Raw genomic sequence first — 16187 nt, 5'->3', positions numbered from 1 at the left:
CTTGATTTCATTCCCCCCAAATCATTCAATGAAATTATTTCTGGGAGTTGCAATCCAACATATTTTTTTTTAATTTGCATTTATATCCCGCCCTTCTCCGAAGACTCAGGGCGGCTTACACTATGTCAAGCAACAGTCTTCATCCATTTGTATATTATATACAAAGTTAACTTATTGCCCCCAACAATCTGGGTCCTCATTTTACCTACCTTATAAAGGATGGAAGGCTGAGTCAACCTTGGGCCTGGTGGGACGCGAGCCTGCAGTAATTGCAAGCAGCTGCTGTTAGTAACAAACTGCATTAGTCTGTTGAGCCACCAGAGGCCCTTTTTTGAAGGGGATCATATGGAATAAGTCAACCTGAACATAGGAAGACTGTTTTTCTGAATAAAGATTTATGGGTATTTACCATAAAAATACAGCAATGATATTGCTGCCAGGGGTTAATTATGAGTGAGACTTTGGTTTGTTAAGGTCTCAAATAATCTAACAATATTGGATATCAAAACTCATTTAGCAAAACTGGTTGAATAACAAAATTCATTTAACAAAATTCTACAAGATGACTGAGCCAAGCAAGCAGATGAGTAGAGCATGCAGTATGGCTTGCATGTGTGATGGGACAATGTCAGGTATAAAAGAAATATCAGAACCTTTATAATTCTAGATACATGATCCTATTCAATAAGGTCATTTCATGTAAATTCAGCTGCCAATCAAAAATACAGAGGTTTTTTACTGATATCAGTTCCCCTGATGGTTAACAGTTGAGTGTATCGTTTGACTCTACAAAAAGCATTTTACATCAGTTGCATTAAGATCACCCTATGAAACTTCCTTCTGGATTGTCCCAAAGCTGCTTTTTCAAGAGGCAACTGGACTTTCTGTTTTTTCTTTGAAGACCATCCAAGAAACTTCTTCAGCTCTGACTGGATAGTGGGGAATTGAAGGACCATCCAGTCAGAACTGAAGAAGCTTCTTGGATGAGAAGCAAAATGTCTTCAAAGAAAAAAACAAAAAGTCCAGTTGCCTCTTGAAAAAGCACCTTTGGGACAACAATGACTTGGATGACTGAGAATCTCCATAGACATTCCTTCTGGGTTATTATGATTGTGCTTTTCCATTCATGATTGTGCAATAGTTGGAGTTATGCACTATGTCAAGCAATAACATGGCTTGGTTTTAGTAATGTGTTGTTTGAAGTGTAACCCCTCACCATTGTAACCTGCAAACCTTGATTTAAGATGTGGTCTGATCCAATTTATTTTGACTTATTGAACACTCAGGCTTAATCAGTTCTAATTTAGTGTAATATACGAAACCAGATAATATTATTCTTATTAAGGGACAAAATTTGCTATTGTGCTCAGGTCTGCAAAACTGAGGAACCGAGATGTTAAGGAGATAAGCAGTTAGCTGATATGTGAACTTTTTCTAGGATATAAATCATATACTAAAAATTGTGTTTACTAGTTTATAGGAAAGATAGTGGGGCTTTGAGAGTCATTGAACTGATGAGATATTAACAAATCTACCAGAGGGAACATGTGCTTGGGCCGTCAACAAACCCAGCTGTTAAGCAGCTATCAAGATATAAATGCATCTCAGCCCAAAAAATGCATCATAGTTATGAAGCCAGCAGATAGTCACATCCAGTAAAGGTGCTGTTTTCTATAATAACCAAGGATATATGTGTTTATTTACTATATATATGTATATAGTATATAATATATACACCCATATATGTGTTTATTTACTATATAATCTTTTTGTATGATACCTACATATATTGTTGTGACAAAATAAAAAAAAAATATAAAATATAACATGTAATAAATCAATGCATAAATGGAAAAAAAATAGCAAAATAGATATCTTTCTACTTAATATTATATTAGATAATCAATTTTGTTCCTGGCATTTTAAAAGTGTTTTCTCATCATTCTCAGAAATTGTCATAGTGACATGAACTGAACAATTGAAGAAATTGGAGTCAGGCTAATTAAAGAGATATATGTCAGAAAGGGGTGAATGAGAATATATTTCATCTAAACAAATAGCCCATAAACATATAGATTTAGCATCTAAAGCTAGCAAAACAATAAACACATATAAATCACTTTCATGGTTGTGTATCATTATATTTATAAATATCTGAAAATATATTGTCAATCATACTGAGCAAATGAGGTAATTCTAATTATTTGCCCAATGGCAAATAAATGTTTGGTTTTAATACTTTTGGTTTTAGTATCTTTTTGTAGACAGATATTTTATTTTATTTATTTTCCCTCTAGTTAAGATGTCACATGATGAAATCCTGAACAAGAATGGACTAGAACTACTTAAATTAATGTATAAATTTCAAATGGTCAGTTTACATCAGTGGTGGGTTGCCCCCGGTTCGGTCTGGTTCTTGCGAACCGGTAGTAAAACTGGTGGGAGGCTCCACCTACTCACAAGGATTTGTCATTCACGATCCCATTGCGAACCGGTAGTAAAGGTAAGTAATCCATGTAAGCCCACCCCTGGTTTATATGGATTACAATGGCAATCATCTGGGGGTTCTTATACATCAGCCAGCCAGAGGGGGAGCTGTTCTTGATTATACACTCATATTGCCCTCACTGATCCCAGCACTGTAATGTTTTGATATTAAAGTTAATCCTTGATTTACAACTGTAGCTGAGTCTAGAATTATTGTTGTAAGTTATTGTCGTCATAAATCAAAATATCACATGACTGTATCACTCACAGTATCACATGGCCATTTCTTATGATGGTTGTTAAGCAAATGAACTGGTTTTAAGCTTAATGATTGTTTGACCATTATGACAGCGCTTCCAAGAACTACTAACCACCCATTTTCAGAATTACAATGGCTGCATACAAATCCTGCAATCATGTGATTGTACTTTTGAAACTTGGCAACCAACTCATATTTATGTCAATTTACAGTTTGCAATGGGTTTTGCCAGTTTCTGGCAAAAAATGACTATTGGGAAAAATGGGTTTGCCACAATGACCACAGTGTTCGAATATCTGCCTAATTGGTTCTAAACCTACTTATTGTATGAATTTAACTGATCAACTGTTATTCAAAACAAAGTACCATGGTTGTTTTTTTGTACTGCAAATAACTATGGGTATATTGAAAATTATTTTTTGAAAACCAATTTGGGCTGGCAGCATTGCACTGTGCTCTTTTTACCATCATAAATGTAGATTAGGAAAAGAAAATACATCAGGCCTGATGTTGCTGCGCATCAGGTCTCAGAATTGCTAAACCTCTGAAAAATTATCTGGAAAGTTCCCCTAGAAATCTGGAGATCATTAGGTTGAGATTTGTAGGGTAACAATAATGCTCTCAAAATAATGCTTTAGACAGCTTCATGTGAATCAAATTCCAATAACTGTCGGCCTCACTAGGTAGACCAGACCAGGAAATCAATTCTACAGGAAGGCTAAAATTATATTTAATGAGTCTAATTACAGAATCTTGCAAGTCTGATTGTGCTGTATCTCTTCCCCTTTCCTAAATTCCAGTCAATCAGTGAAGCATCTGCCTGAGTCACTTCCAAATATTACCTCACTTCTCAGGACTTTAAAAAAAATGTTTCCAGCCCTTTTGTCTAGCTATGGTTCCTGCTTATTTCTATCAAGGTCATCTTTCCTACTCTCTACACTGAATATCAGATGGGGCATCTTTAAAATTTTAATAGAAACTGCAATCCATTCTTTTCTATTAAACATGGCTTCCTCTTCCTCTTAAACAATCTGCATTCCTCTAAATGCTCTATAGATTAAAAAAAGGCAATAGCATGAAAACTTTCTGACGTACTTAACAGAGTTGAAAGGGACCTGTAGGCCATCTAGTTCAACCCCCTATTCAAGCAGGAGACCCCATATCATTTCTGACGAGTGGCTATCCAGTCTCTTATTGAAAGCTTCCAATGATGAAGCACCCACAACTTTTGAAGGCAAGTTGTTCAATTGTTCTCACTGTCAGAAAAGTTCTCCTTATTTCTAGGTTAAATCTCTCCTTGATCAGTTTCCATCCATTGCTCCTTGTTTAGCCTTCGGGTGCTTTGGAAAATAAGTTGTCCCCCTCTTCTCTGTGATAGCCCCTCAAATATTGGAACACTGCTATCATGTCACCTCTGGTCCTTCTCTTCACTAGACTAGCCATGCCCAGTTCCTGTAACCGTTCTTCATATATTTTAACCTCCAGGCCCCTAATCATCTTTGTTGCTCTTCTCTGCACTCTTTCTAGAGTCTCAACATCTTTTTTATTGTGTGATGACCAAAACTGGATGCAGCAGTCTAGGTGTGGCCTTACTAAGGCTTTATAGAGTGGTACTAGTATCTCACATGATCTTGATTCAATCCCTCTGTTAATGCGTCTTAGAATTGCATTGGTTTTTTTTGACTGTTGACTAATATTTAATTGATTGTCCACTAGGTCTCCAAGATCTCTCTCACAGTTACTGCTATTAAGGTAGGTTTCACCTAATCTGTATGTATACTGTTGGTTTTTCTTGCCTAAGTGTAGACTACTTTTCATCTTGTTAAGATAAGGCCCAATGTTCAAGTACTTGCAAGGCACTAAGTATAGTTTGGTTTATGGTGACTGGAGGAGAATGACAGCAATTATTCTATAAGCATTGCTAAAGAGATTGATATGTTTTTGTGGTTGTGTGAGTTCATGAAAATAAGAATAATTTACGTGTACCTTTAGAATTACTGAGTTAAAAAAGCAGCATTAAGTACTGTTCCTGTGATGATTCTAGACTTCAAGAAAGGTATTTCCAGTATTAGTTTGTTGAACAATCCTTTTAAAATCATACAAACAAGTCTAAAAAAATCATTTTAAACGTGACCCTTCAGTTTAGCCAACCAAGTTAACCTATCTTTGTGCGAGTATATATTATCTGGATTTACATTGAAATGTTTTATGCTTTGAACAGCCAGTTGTCATCTTTTAACTTTGCCTATGTTTAAAACTCAGAACTTTGCCTATATTTAAATAGAAATAGAACATAGAAATAGAAAATAATAACAGTAATAACACCAATTAACACTTCATCTAAAATACCTCAGAATAGTTTAGCATGAAAAAGTAAAATGGCATATTGAGAACAATACAGTTTGATTAATGTTGTACTGTATATCTGTGTGCGGACTCTAACAAATCCTTGCACTGTCCAAGGGAAATGTAAATGGAACTGTAATTTTGTTGTTATACAGTACTTTTGAGTCTGGTGGAAGTGACTTTTCAGAATCTCATAACCTATTGACCACAAGAAGGGGTGCTGCGTAGATAGAAAAGGATCTATTCCATGTTCTTTCTTTGTCTGTCACTCTGCCTGCTCTTTGTCTAAGAGATTGATATTCTCAGGTCACTTCATTCCAAGGCATTCTTGCATGGTGTACTCCATCTCTCTCTTTCTTCCTACTAGGAAGTTAGGTATTACAAGTTCTTGCCTATCTCTGTAACATACTTCCTCAAATAAATCTGCTTTCTTTGAAACTTATAAAGCCTGCTTTACTAACAGCTGCTCATGTCAGATTTCCTCTCTCAAGAACACTGAGAGAGGGAGAAAGCAAGAATATGTTTGCCTCCGACAGTATTATATTTAAGCAGAAACCCAAGAAAAAAGCAAATACATTCCGTTCCTCACATTTCAGAGAGGACAAAAGTTTTCTAAAGCTTCTAGAAAAGGCCTGTTTTGAAGCATGTGCTTTTGACTTCTCAGAATCCCTTGATGGAATTCATGCAGTAAAGTATTGTGATGCCTAGAATAAATGTATAAAAGAAAAGTAGATTTTAGAATCTTCCCCAATACTGTTACCTCTTGCATTGCATCCAGCTTTGGTTGCTACTATATAAAAAAAATGTTGAGACTCTAGAAAGAGTGCAGAGAAGAAAAACAAAGGTGATTAGGATTCCGGAGCCTAAAACATACAAAGTATGGTGGCAGGAATTGTCCAGTTTAATGCAAAGAATTAAGAGTGATATGATAGCAGTGTTCCAAAATCTAAGAGGCTGACACAATGAAGAGGAGGTCAACCTATTCTCCAAACACCTGAAGGCAAGACAAGTAGCAATGGGTGGAACCTAGTCAAGGAGAGACCTAACCTAGAACTAAGGAGAAATTTCCTAACACTGAGAATAATTAATCAGTGGAAAGACTCGCCACACACCAACTGCTACTTAAACGCACAATCACATAAACACCCTGCACAGATCAATTCCATAGCCAAGACCCTCGTCTCCAGAACCAAACGCCTAGCTGACAAAGACCACCTGAAAACTGAACTACACACTCTCACAAACGTATTCATCTCTAACAGATTCCAAAGAAACACAATTACCAACCTAATCCAAAGGGAGACACCCCACAAGAACTGAGAAACAGAACAAGACAACGGCATCACTCTCCTCCCGTACATCAAAGGCACCACAGATAAAATCAGCAAAATTCTCCATAAACACAACATCAAAACAGCTTTCTGCACTGACCAAAAAATAGCCAACATCTTAAGAAACCCCAAAGACAAGATCCATCTAGAAAACCAAGGAGTCTATGAAATACCATGCAAAATCTGCCCAGCCACATACATTGGACAAACTAATAGGAGAGGTTTTCGCGGGTGTTTGTATGTAGGTCTTTGGTTATTCGGGTTTTCTCCCACGTAAAATTGGAAGTTTAGTTTAGTTTTAGTTTTAGTTTTATTAGATTTTTATACCGCCCTTCTCCCGAAGGACTCAGGGCGGTGTACAGCCGAAATAAAATACAGAGTATATACAATTAAAAGAAATTAAAAGAAACTATTAATAAATGGCCGATAATTTAAAAATTAAAAAATTTACAAATGTTTAAAATCTCTAAAACCCCAATTTAAAATCACTATTTATGCCAGTCCTGCTTGAATAAATAAGTATGTTTTTAGCTCACGACGGAAGGTCCGAAGATCAGGAACTTGACGTAAGCCAGGGAGTATCTTGGCGATGTTTCGACGAAGTCTCATTCGTCATCTTCAGGCTGGTGGTTTCAGCTTTGTGCTTCTAGGAGCAGTCTGCACACCAGCCTGAAGATGACGAATGAGACTTCGTCGAAATGTCACCAAGGCACGTCCAATTTTACATGGGAGAAAACCCGAAAAACCAAAGACCTACACACACACACATACACACACACACACACACACACACACACACACACATACATGGAGCAGACATTCTGCAAGCTCCAGAATGAAAATAATTAAAATTTTACTCTATTAAGCTTTCGTCAGACATCTGCTGATATTGTCAGAGTATTAAGCTACTATTACAGAGACCTCTGCCTTTATATGCCATTAATCACTTTGGCCATTGGGTATGTAATAGGCCCTCCCACTTGTAATTAGCTGTGTTGTTTTTGCTGTCGTCATGCTGGTTGATGGAGGCTTAACTCCTACTGTTTCCTCCCTCCTAGACGGCTTATCTGTAAGGGATGATGTTAGCCTATCAACCATCGCAATTTGCTGTCTTATAAAATACAACCATGCTTTAAGCCTTTTTGCAGTTGGTACACTGGAGCTGCATCTTATTTGAAGTGAAGTACTCATATATAACTTCTGGATTAAACTATCAGATGTTCATAATCATTATATCTGGGATTTGTCTCAGACTAAGCTTTGAGACAACTAATCAAATGCTGATTTTAAACTGAGAAATGCCATATAAAAAGGAGATTTACTTGTAAATGTATTGTTCTATCAGATGGTGCAGTATAAAAATGTTGTCTAATGTTGGGCACCTATCTGAAATTCCTCCTGCTCCAGTCCAAGTAAAAACTATCTTCCTCCAGCAAAAATTCCTCCTGAGTCCAGACTGTCTTTTGCTTCCAATGTCTAGCATAAATTTTAGCCATTGCAGTCAAAAAGCTAATAGATCTGTAGTTACATGAATCCTTTCCAATGTGTTTCCTATGAATAGACATACTCTGTTTCTCCCAAAATAAGACATCCCCTGATAATCAGCCCAATTAGGCTTTTGAGTGCATGGCAATAAGGCCTTATTTCAGGGTTCAAAAAAATATAAGACAGAGTCTTATTTTTGAGAAAACACGGGTAGATATGATACTTAAAATTCTTAGAGATATTTTCTGTTTGGTTGATGTATCCAAAGACAAGAAGAGATGCCCATAAATTGAAATGTTTCTTAAGGAACTCTGATCACAGCTTGGGGCCTTTCCTAACCTAAGAGATTCTATACATTTAATCTGTTCTAAGAGACAGACCAGTGGCCAAAAGTGCAGCATAGCAAAGGAGATAGCGTCCTATGGAAATTTTTGTTCCACCACAGTATTTAATATTTGAAAGTGCTCCTCATAAGTGTGAATTGGGACTTCTTTAATAGGATTTGGTAAAGACTTCTTTTAGATCTATAGCTATGAAGCACAAACAAAGGAATTCTTAGCTGCATCTATCTATGGTATCCACATATCCTTACTGGCCTTGTTTTTCTCTTCTCTAAGGAGAGATTTGTAGCATTTCATAATATTATGCACCAATAAGTGATCGCTTTTAGTGGGTTATTGCTGAAGACTTTATCTACTCTCCTAAATTAATTTGTAAGCTGCCAACATTCTTGGCTATGGATGATGGTTAGTGCGCTAAGATACATTAGAGTACCAATAAGCCCTAGCAAATGTAAAACATTGCATCAGTTTACCGATTAATTGTTCATATAAGTTTGCCGCAGCTTGTCAAGTCCCTGAAGTGCCAAGCGATGTGACTAAACCCCTGCAAATTTTTTCATTCCGTCTAATGCATATCACAGTATTTGCATTCTCTGCATCTGGAACAAATTTTCAATCAATCTTGATAGGGACATCCAGATAATGATTTCTTCCTAAAGGCAGTTCCATCACTAAACTAGACAAAAAAGCTACCCCATTATAAGATAACAGCCAAAAATCCCCAGTGGATTTCTTTCCCCTCCTTCCCCCAGCATATTACTTTTCAATGAACCATTATAAATGCATAAATCACAAACCTGCAAAATTTCAAAACTGTATATTTGCCTCACTTGAACTCCTGCGAGTCCCTTGGACTGCAAGGTGATCAAACCGGTCAGTCCTAGAGGAGATCAACCCTGACTGCTCTTTAGAAGGCCAGATCCTGAAGATGAAACTCAAATACTTTGGCCATCTAATGAGAAGGAAGGACTCACTGGAGAAGAGCATAATGCTGGGAATGATTGAGGACAAAAGAAGAAGGGGATGGCAGAGAATGAGATGGCTGGATGGAGTCACTGAAGCAGTAGGCCTGAGCTTAAATGGACTCCAGAGGATGGTAGAGGACAGGAAGGCCTGGGGGAACATTGTCCATGGGGTTGTGATGGGTCAGACATGACTTCACAACTAACAACAACAACAACTCCCTTGAAAAATGGGTTCCTGATTTGACCGGAAGCGTCACGGTGAGACAGTCAGGGAATAGTGAGCTCCGATGAGCTTCGCGAAATCCTGGGCTGACAAACCTCTGCTGAGGGGTCTTCGGACCAGAACTGTTCTGTAGGGACGAGGAAGAAGGAGAGGCATCTTGGAAGACCAAGAGGAACTGGCAAGTTCAGTTCCTCTTGGTTCCTCGGAGGTCAGAGAAAACTCTTCGGCTCGGCAGTGGGGGCAGTGGCCATAGCGGCCATCATTAAGCGGGGGCAACCAGACCAAGATTTTGAGAAGGAGCGGTGATTTGGACGGAATATTGAAGCAGGTGAGTGATTGCCAACTCAAGGAGAAGCAAAATCATTTATTATTATTATTATTATTATTATTATTATTATTATTATTATTATTATTATTATTATTATTATTTAAACTTATATACCGCCCTATCTCCCAAAGGACTCAGGGCGGTTTACAGGCATATAAAAACATCAATATACAAATTAAAATAATCATTAAAAGACTTATTCTAATGCCAATAATTAATAATACCAATTATTAAAAATAGAAATATAAATATTAAAATCAATTTAAAACCCCTCTAAATTTAAAAATCTAAGCCAGTCCTGCACAGATGAATAAATGAGTCTTGAGCTCACGACGGAAGGTTCGAAGATCTGGAAGTTGGCGGAGTCCTGGGGAGTTCGTTCCAGAGGTGGGAGCCCCACAGAGAAGGCCCTTCCTGGGCGTCGCCAGACAACACTGCCTAGCTGACGGCACCCTGAGGAGTCCCTCTCTGTGAGGCGCACGGGTCGGTGAGAGGTATCTGGTGCAGTAGGCGGTCCCGTGAATAACCCGGCCCTATGCCATGGGCGCTTTAAAGGTGGTCACCAAAACCTTGAAGCGCACCGGAAGGCCACAGGTAGCCAGTGCAGCCTGCGCAGGATGGGTGTTATCACGGGAGCCACGAGGGCTCCATCTATCACCAGCGCAGCCGCATTCTGGACTAACTGTAGCCTCCGGATGCCCTTCAAGGAAGCCCCATGTAGAGGCGTTGCAGTAATCCAGGCGAGGCGTCACGAGGCGTGGTGACCGTGCATAGGGCCTCCCGGTCCAGAAAGGCGCAACTGGCGCACCAGGCGAACCTGGTAGAACGCTCTCCTGGAGCGGCCGTCAAATGATCTTCTAGAGACAGCCGTTCATCCAGGAGGGCGCCTAAGTTGCGCACCCTCTCCATCGGGGCCAATGACTCGCCACCGATGGTCAGCCAGTTAGCTGACTGTGCGGGATGCGGCATCCACAGCCACTCTGTCTTGGAGGATTGAGCTTGAGCCTGTTTCTCCCCATCCAGACCCGTCGGCCTCCAGACACGGGACAGCACTTGATAACCGTTGGGGTGGTCCGGTGTGGAAAAGTACAGCTGGGTGTCATCCGCATACAGCTGGTACCTCACACGAACCCACTGATGATCTCACCCAGCGGCTTCATGTAGATGTTGAACAGAAGGCGAGAGGATCGATCCCTGCGGCACCCACAAGTGAGGCGCCTCGGGGCCGACCTCTGCCCCTGTCAACACCGACTGCGACGGTCGGAGAGATAGGAGGAGAACCACCGATAAGCGGTGCCTCCACTCCCAATCCTCCAACGGCGCAGCAGGATACCATGGTCGATGGTATCAAAAGCCGCTGAGAGGTCTAATAGGACCAGGGCAGAGGAACAACCCCTATCCCTGGCCCTCCAGAGATCATCCACCAACGCACCAAAGCCGTCTCCGTGCTGTAACCGGGCGGAAACCGGACTGGAGCAGGTCTAGATAGACAGTTTCATCCAGGTGCAAGGGAAACTGATATGCCACCATACTCTCTACAACCTTCGCGGCGGTTGAGACCGGACGATAATTACCTAAAACAGCGGGTCAGGAAGGCTTCTTGAGGAGGGCCTCACCACCGCCTCTTTCAAGGCGGCCGGAAAGACACCCTCCACCAAGGAAGCGCCGTAATCGCCTGGAGCCAGCCTCGTGTCACCTCCTGCGTGGCCAGCACCAACCAGGAGGGCACGGGTCCAGTAAACACGTGGTGGCATTCAGCCTCCCAACAACCTGTCCATGTCCTCGGGGCGACAGGGTCAAACTCATCCCATAAAATGTCACCAAGACCACCCTCAGCCGTCTCACCCGTATCACGCAATCTTGGTCCAAACCATCCCGAAGCTGAGCGATTTTATCGTATAGATAACCGTTAAACTCCTCAGCACGTCCCTGCAGCGGGTCATCCGCTCCCCTGGTGTAGGAGGGAGCGGGTCACCAAACAGGGCGGCTGGGCGGTTATCTGCCGATGCAATGAGGGAGGAGGCGTAGCTCGCCTCGCTTCCCTCAATGCCACTAGGTAAGCCCTAGTATAGGACTTCACTAGTGTCCGATCAGCTTCTGAGCTGGACCTCCAGGAACTCTCTAGGCGTCTTCTCCGGCGCTTCATCCTCTCAGCTCCTCGGAGAACCAAGGGCGGTTGGGACCTGCGCTGGGTCAGAGGCCGCAAAGGCACGACACGGTCTAAGGCCCCGCGCGGCCCGTTCCCAGGCCGCAACAAGTTCCTCAGCCGAGCCGTGAGCCAGACCCTCAGGAAATGGCCCAAGCTCCATCCGGAACCCCTCCGGGTCCATCAGGCGCCTGGGACGGAACCAACGTATCGGCTCCGTCTCCCTGCGGTGGTGAATGGCGGTCAGAAAGTCCAGGCGAAGAGAGTGATCTGACCATGACAAAGGTTCAGTGACTATTTCCTTTAAGTCCAGATCTCTCGACCACTGACCAGAGACAAAAATCATGTCCAGAGTGCCACCCCAATGTGAGTAGGGCCATCAACTACTTGGGCCAGGTCCAAGGCCGCCATGGAAGCCATGAACCCCCGAGCTGCCGTCGATGAGGAGCCGGACGATGGCAAGTTAAAGTCCCCCATGACTAAAAGTCTGGGGGTCTCAACTGCCACCCCAGCCAGCATCTCCAGGAGCTCGGGCAGGGCAGCTGTCACGCAGCAAGGAGCCAGGTACATGATCAGCAAACCCATCTGGCACCTATGACCCCATCTCACAAGAGGATTCGCACCGGCAATCTGAGGTACAGTGGTCTCCCTCGGCTCTAGACTCTCTCTAATCACAACCGCCACCCCCCCACCCCTACCCTGAGCCCTCGGCTGATGGAATGCACGGAAACCCGGCGGGCACATCTCCATAAGGGGCACACCCCCTTCCGTGCCCAGCCAGGTTTCCGTAACGCCTATAAGGTCCGCAGCGCCCCCCTGGATAAGGTCATATATTAGGGGGGCCTTATTAACTACGGACCGTGCATTGCATAACATCAGCCGCAGGCCCAGGCTCTAATTTGGTAAAGGGTGTCCCAGCAGAGAAACAGCAGCTAAATTGGAATGCGGGAATGTGAATAAAGGAAGAAAAAATAAAGCCTTAAAGCCCGAAAGGGAATATTGATTTTTGGATTATAATGTGTGGAGATATTTAAAATATCAGAAGAAAAAACCCATAATAGATTTGGAAAGGATTGAAAAACTTTTAAAATGTCTTTTTGACCATAAAAGGAAGAAATGAATTTTTGAATTATGACAGAGAAAATGGCTGTGTGTTTTGGCATTGCTTGTCTCCACATGCTGTGCTCTAGCCATATTGTGCATAGGAATCTGTATATATGCTATTCAGGAAAAAAGGTACATTTGCATTGGTGTTGCAAAGCTGCAGTGCATCTTTTTAAAAATCTCTGTTAAGCAATAGAGACATAGATGAACAATAAAGCATCATATAGTCAAAGCAGACCAAATCTAGTCTGGATTTCTCTCAAGGAACCAAATTTTCATGCTGCTTCTGTTTATGAAAGGTTCTTCACATAAGCCATCTAAATCAGGGAACAGAAGCATCTTCCCTCTGAATTCCAGAAAATTATTTAGGTTTATCAACATATTTTGGTCTTTCCTTAACATTACAGAATAAGGAATAACAGAGGTGAAAGGAGCCGTGGAGGTCTTTTAGTCCAACTCCCCCTGCTCTTGTGAAATCTTTTGGTAGGGACAGTAATATTGGTAAAATGTCCAAATTAAAATATAATATACAATTCAGTGGTGGTTTGCTCCTGGTTCTGTCCGGTTCTTTAGAACCGGTAGTAAAAGCGGCGGGAGGCTCCGCCCACCCACCCAGATGTCATGATTGAAGATCTGCACATGCGCAGAAGTGCGCATGCGTGCTCCCATTGCAAATTGATAGTAAAGGTAAGTAGAACCCACCCCTGATACAATTGGCCTAGGAAAGTCAATGAGATGAATGGATTTTTATAGTTTGTTCACAGGCAGAATTAGAATTTCAGAAGGAGGATGGAAGAACAGTTGATTCTACAGCTTCTTCTTAATTGCTTACCAACTGAGAATGTTTCTTTGAAATCTATCAAAAGACTTTTGACAGATGTGCGTAATGAAATGTGGGATTGTATGGTGATGCATTCTTAGTTCCATGTTCTTTGCCAAAAGTAACATCTGAGTTCTCGGTAACTTTTATTTTTGTGCCTTTAACTTAATTCATAAGCAATAACTACAAGGCAGCTATGGATACTGCTGGCAATCCTTTCATGTGTCTTCCTTACAAGAAACATGAAAATGCAATTCAAACCAACAAACAAACCGATGAAAGTTCCTTTAATTGGAGCTGCACTATATCCTTGTAAATAGAAAGAAAGAAAATCACAAAGAGAAAGTTCTTTCTTGCTCTTTTAAGACTTTCTTCTCCTTAATTAGATACCTTCAGGCAGCTTCCTGGTTGCTCATCCCCTATCCACTGTGGAATTAGCAGATTTGTTATCAGAATATAAAAGCAAACAGCATATGGTTTTGTTAATATCTTCATAATGTCATAATACAATCTGCCACAATGTAAATGTCTTCAAAGCAATTTCAGTTGAGTGGAGTATGCAGTAAGAAATGAGAGAAAGAAAAACAATGGCTTTTTTAAAATAATTCTTTCATAATACTCACCTGCTGCATTTTATCAGCTTCTTAATATATGCTTGGGGGCATTCTTTTTCAATGGCTATAAATATTGTGTACATTGATTATAACTCTCCAACAAAACAGTTGCCTCGAGATATTAAAAGGTCACTTCCCCTTGATGTCTTTTATACCATTCTAGATAAATATGCACTTATATTTCTTAACTTTCCACAAGGATTTAAAAGTTAGAAATTACTGGAAGATCAAATAAATATACTTGCTTGCTTTGTTTTTAGCCCTAAAAATCTTGTATAGTTGTCCCTTTGATGTTGTAGTGAGCTCTGCTTCAAATGATCCTTTCTTTATATGTGCCTAAGAGATACCACCAAATCATAACATCTCAAACCAGCAGAAAGTCTAATCTTTGGAGATTTTCTTTCACCCCATTTCAATTGTGGGCAGCTTTCCAAGATAAGCTGCAACCGTACTGATTAACCACTGCTGCTGAACTTTTTTTAAAAAAGCATATCCTGTGTCATATTAGCAATAAGAAATACCAGGTCCAGCTCTTATCAGCCACTCTGTAATGTCTGTACTTGGAAAGCATTGACAGCTAGAAACCATATGCATGCCTCTATAGAAAACATTTTTGTACTGCTATGCTTTCTCACATATGGTTTACTTGTTGCCATTGTTTTATTTCTGTTATATGCAACCCGTTTTGCAGATCAGTATCTGCAGATGTATTATATTTTGAATGGCTGATCTTTTCGTATCTTAATACTTTTCAGGCAGCTGCACTTGTGTGCTTAAAAATATTTCATTACTGAGTAGTTAGCATTTTGTTTACTATGACATCTACACGCAATCATGTTCTCAGCAATAGTAAGTAATCCATTGACTGAACTGTATGACATGTTTAGTTCAAAATCCACAGCATTACTATAGCAATCCACTTCCTCCTTATTCAGGGCTAAAATCCATTCCCCCCCCACCCCGACTTCTGAAATACGATATGCGTTTCTGGCAAAGCTACCACAGTTAATTGTTTTTGCAATTTAGCCTCATCATCTCCCACTACTCCCTGTCATGACCAAATTTTAAAAGTTCAGTAATCTTACCTATTTCGGTGGCCCCAGTGCAAATACATAACAAAGTCCAAGCGACAGCTGAAAGAAATAAAATGCACAGGTGGTGAGTTGATGGCTGCTGCATTTTGTTCCCCACTCTTATTTCATCCACATATCTCTTGTTCAAAATTAAGTTTTTGGAGATTTTTAACTTCGGAAGAAATCAGCTTGTTTGTGTGTTTTTGTTCATTTTCCTTAAATTGTTCAATCCTGGGTTGATCTTGCTGTATTGTTAATTTAAACTTTCTAAGAAGAACTTCTTTTTCTCTTGACAACATTCAGAATTATGAGTACACGCCCTGATCAGCAAAAAAGAAAAAAAAATCTAGTTCACAGTCCAGCTGTTTGCACTCCAGCTGTTCTGATTCACACATCCTTCAACACACAAACAGATACATAAAGGTGCATTTCTTATTGTTAGCATTTTTGTTATTCCTTATTCAAATTTTCACTAAACATTGCCAGTAAAATTTAATTTGCTTAAAATGCACTTGTAAGTCAAGTACTCACAATCAGAAAGATAGGTAGACAGACAGACAGATAGTCCAAAGAACCGAAATGGTAAGATATTTGATTAAAGAAACTATGGAGAAATTGTTTGTTCATTACAGTTGCTACTTTGACTATAATGTTAGCATTGCAGC

The 16187-nt window shown here is 40.6% G+C and overlaps 1 protein-coding gene across 1 annotated transcript in view; it reads right to left on the bottom strand.

Moving 5' to 3' along the window:
- LOC131203457 (von Willebrand factor D and EGF domain-containing protein-like) overlaps window positions 1-15798 on the bottom strand; it is a 181398-nt gene extending 165600 nt beyond the window's left edge. Inside the window, exon 1 of the mRNA XM_058193736.1 lies at window positions 15535-15798. Within this exon, the coding sequence (XP_058049719.1) occupies window positions 15535-15628 (94 nt within the window). The 5' untranslated portion in view covers window positions 15629-15798. The remainder of the gene's footprint in view (window positions 1-15534) is intronic.
- Between the last annotated feature and the right edge of the window lie 389 nt (window positions 15799-16187).

The sequence above is a fragment of the Ahaetulla prasina genome, chromosome 1 (assembly GCF_028640845.1).
Source record: "Ahaetulla prasina isolate Xishuangbanna chromosome 1, ASM2864084v1, whole genome shotgun sequence".
In the NCBI taxonomy this organism is placed as follows: domain Eukaryota; kingdom Metazoa; phylum Chordata; class Lepidosauria; order Squamata; family Colubridae; genus Ahaetulla; species Ahaetulla prasina.
This window is presented reverse-complemented; position numbering and strand designations above follow the sequence as displayed.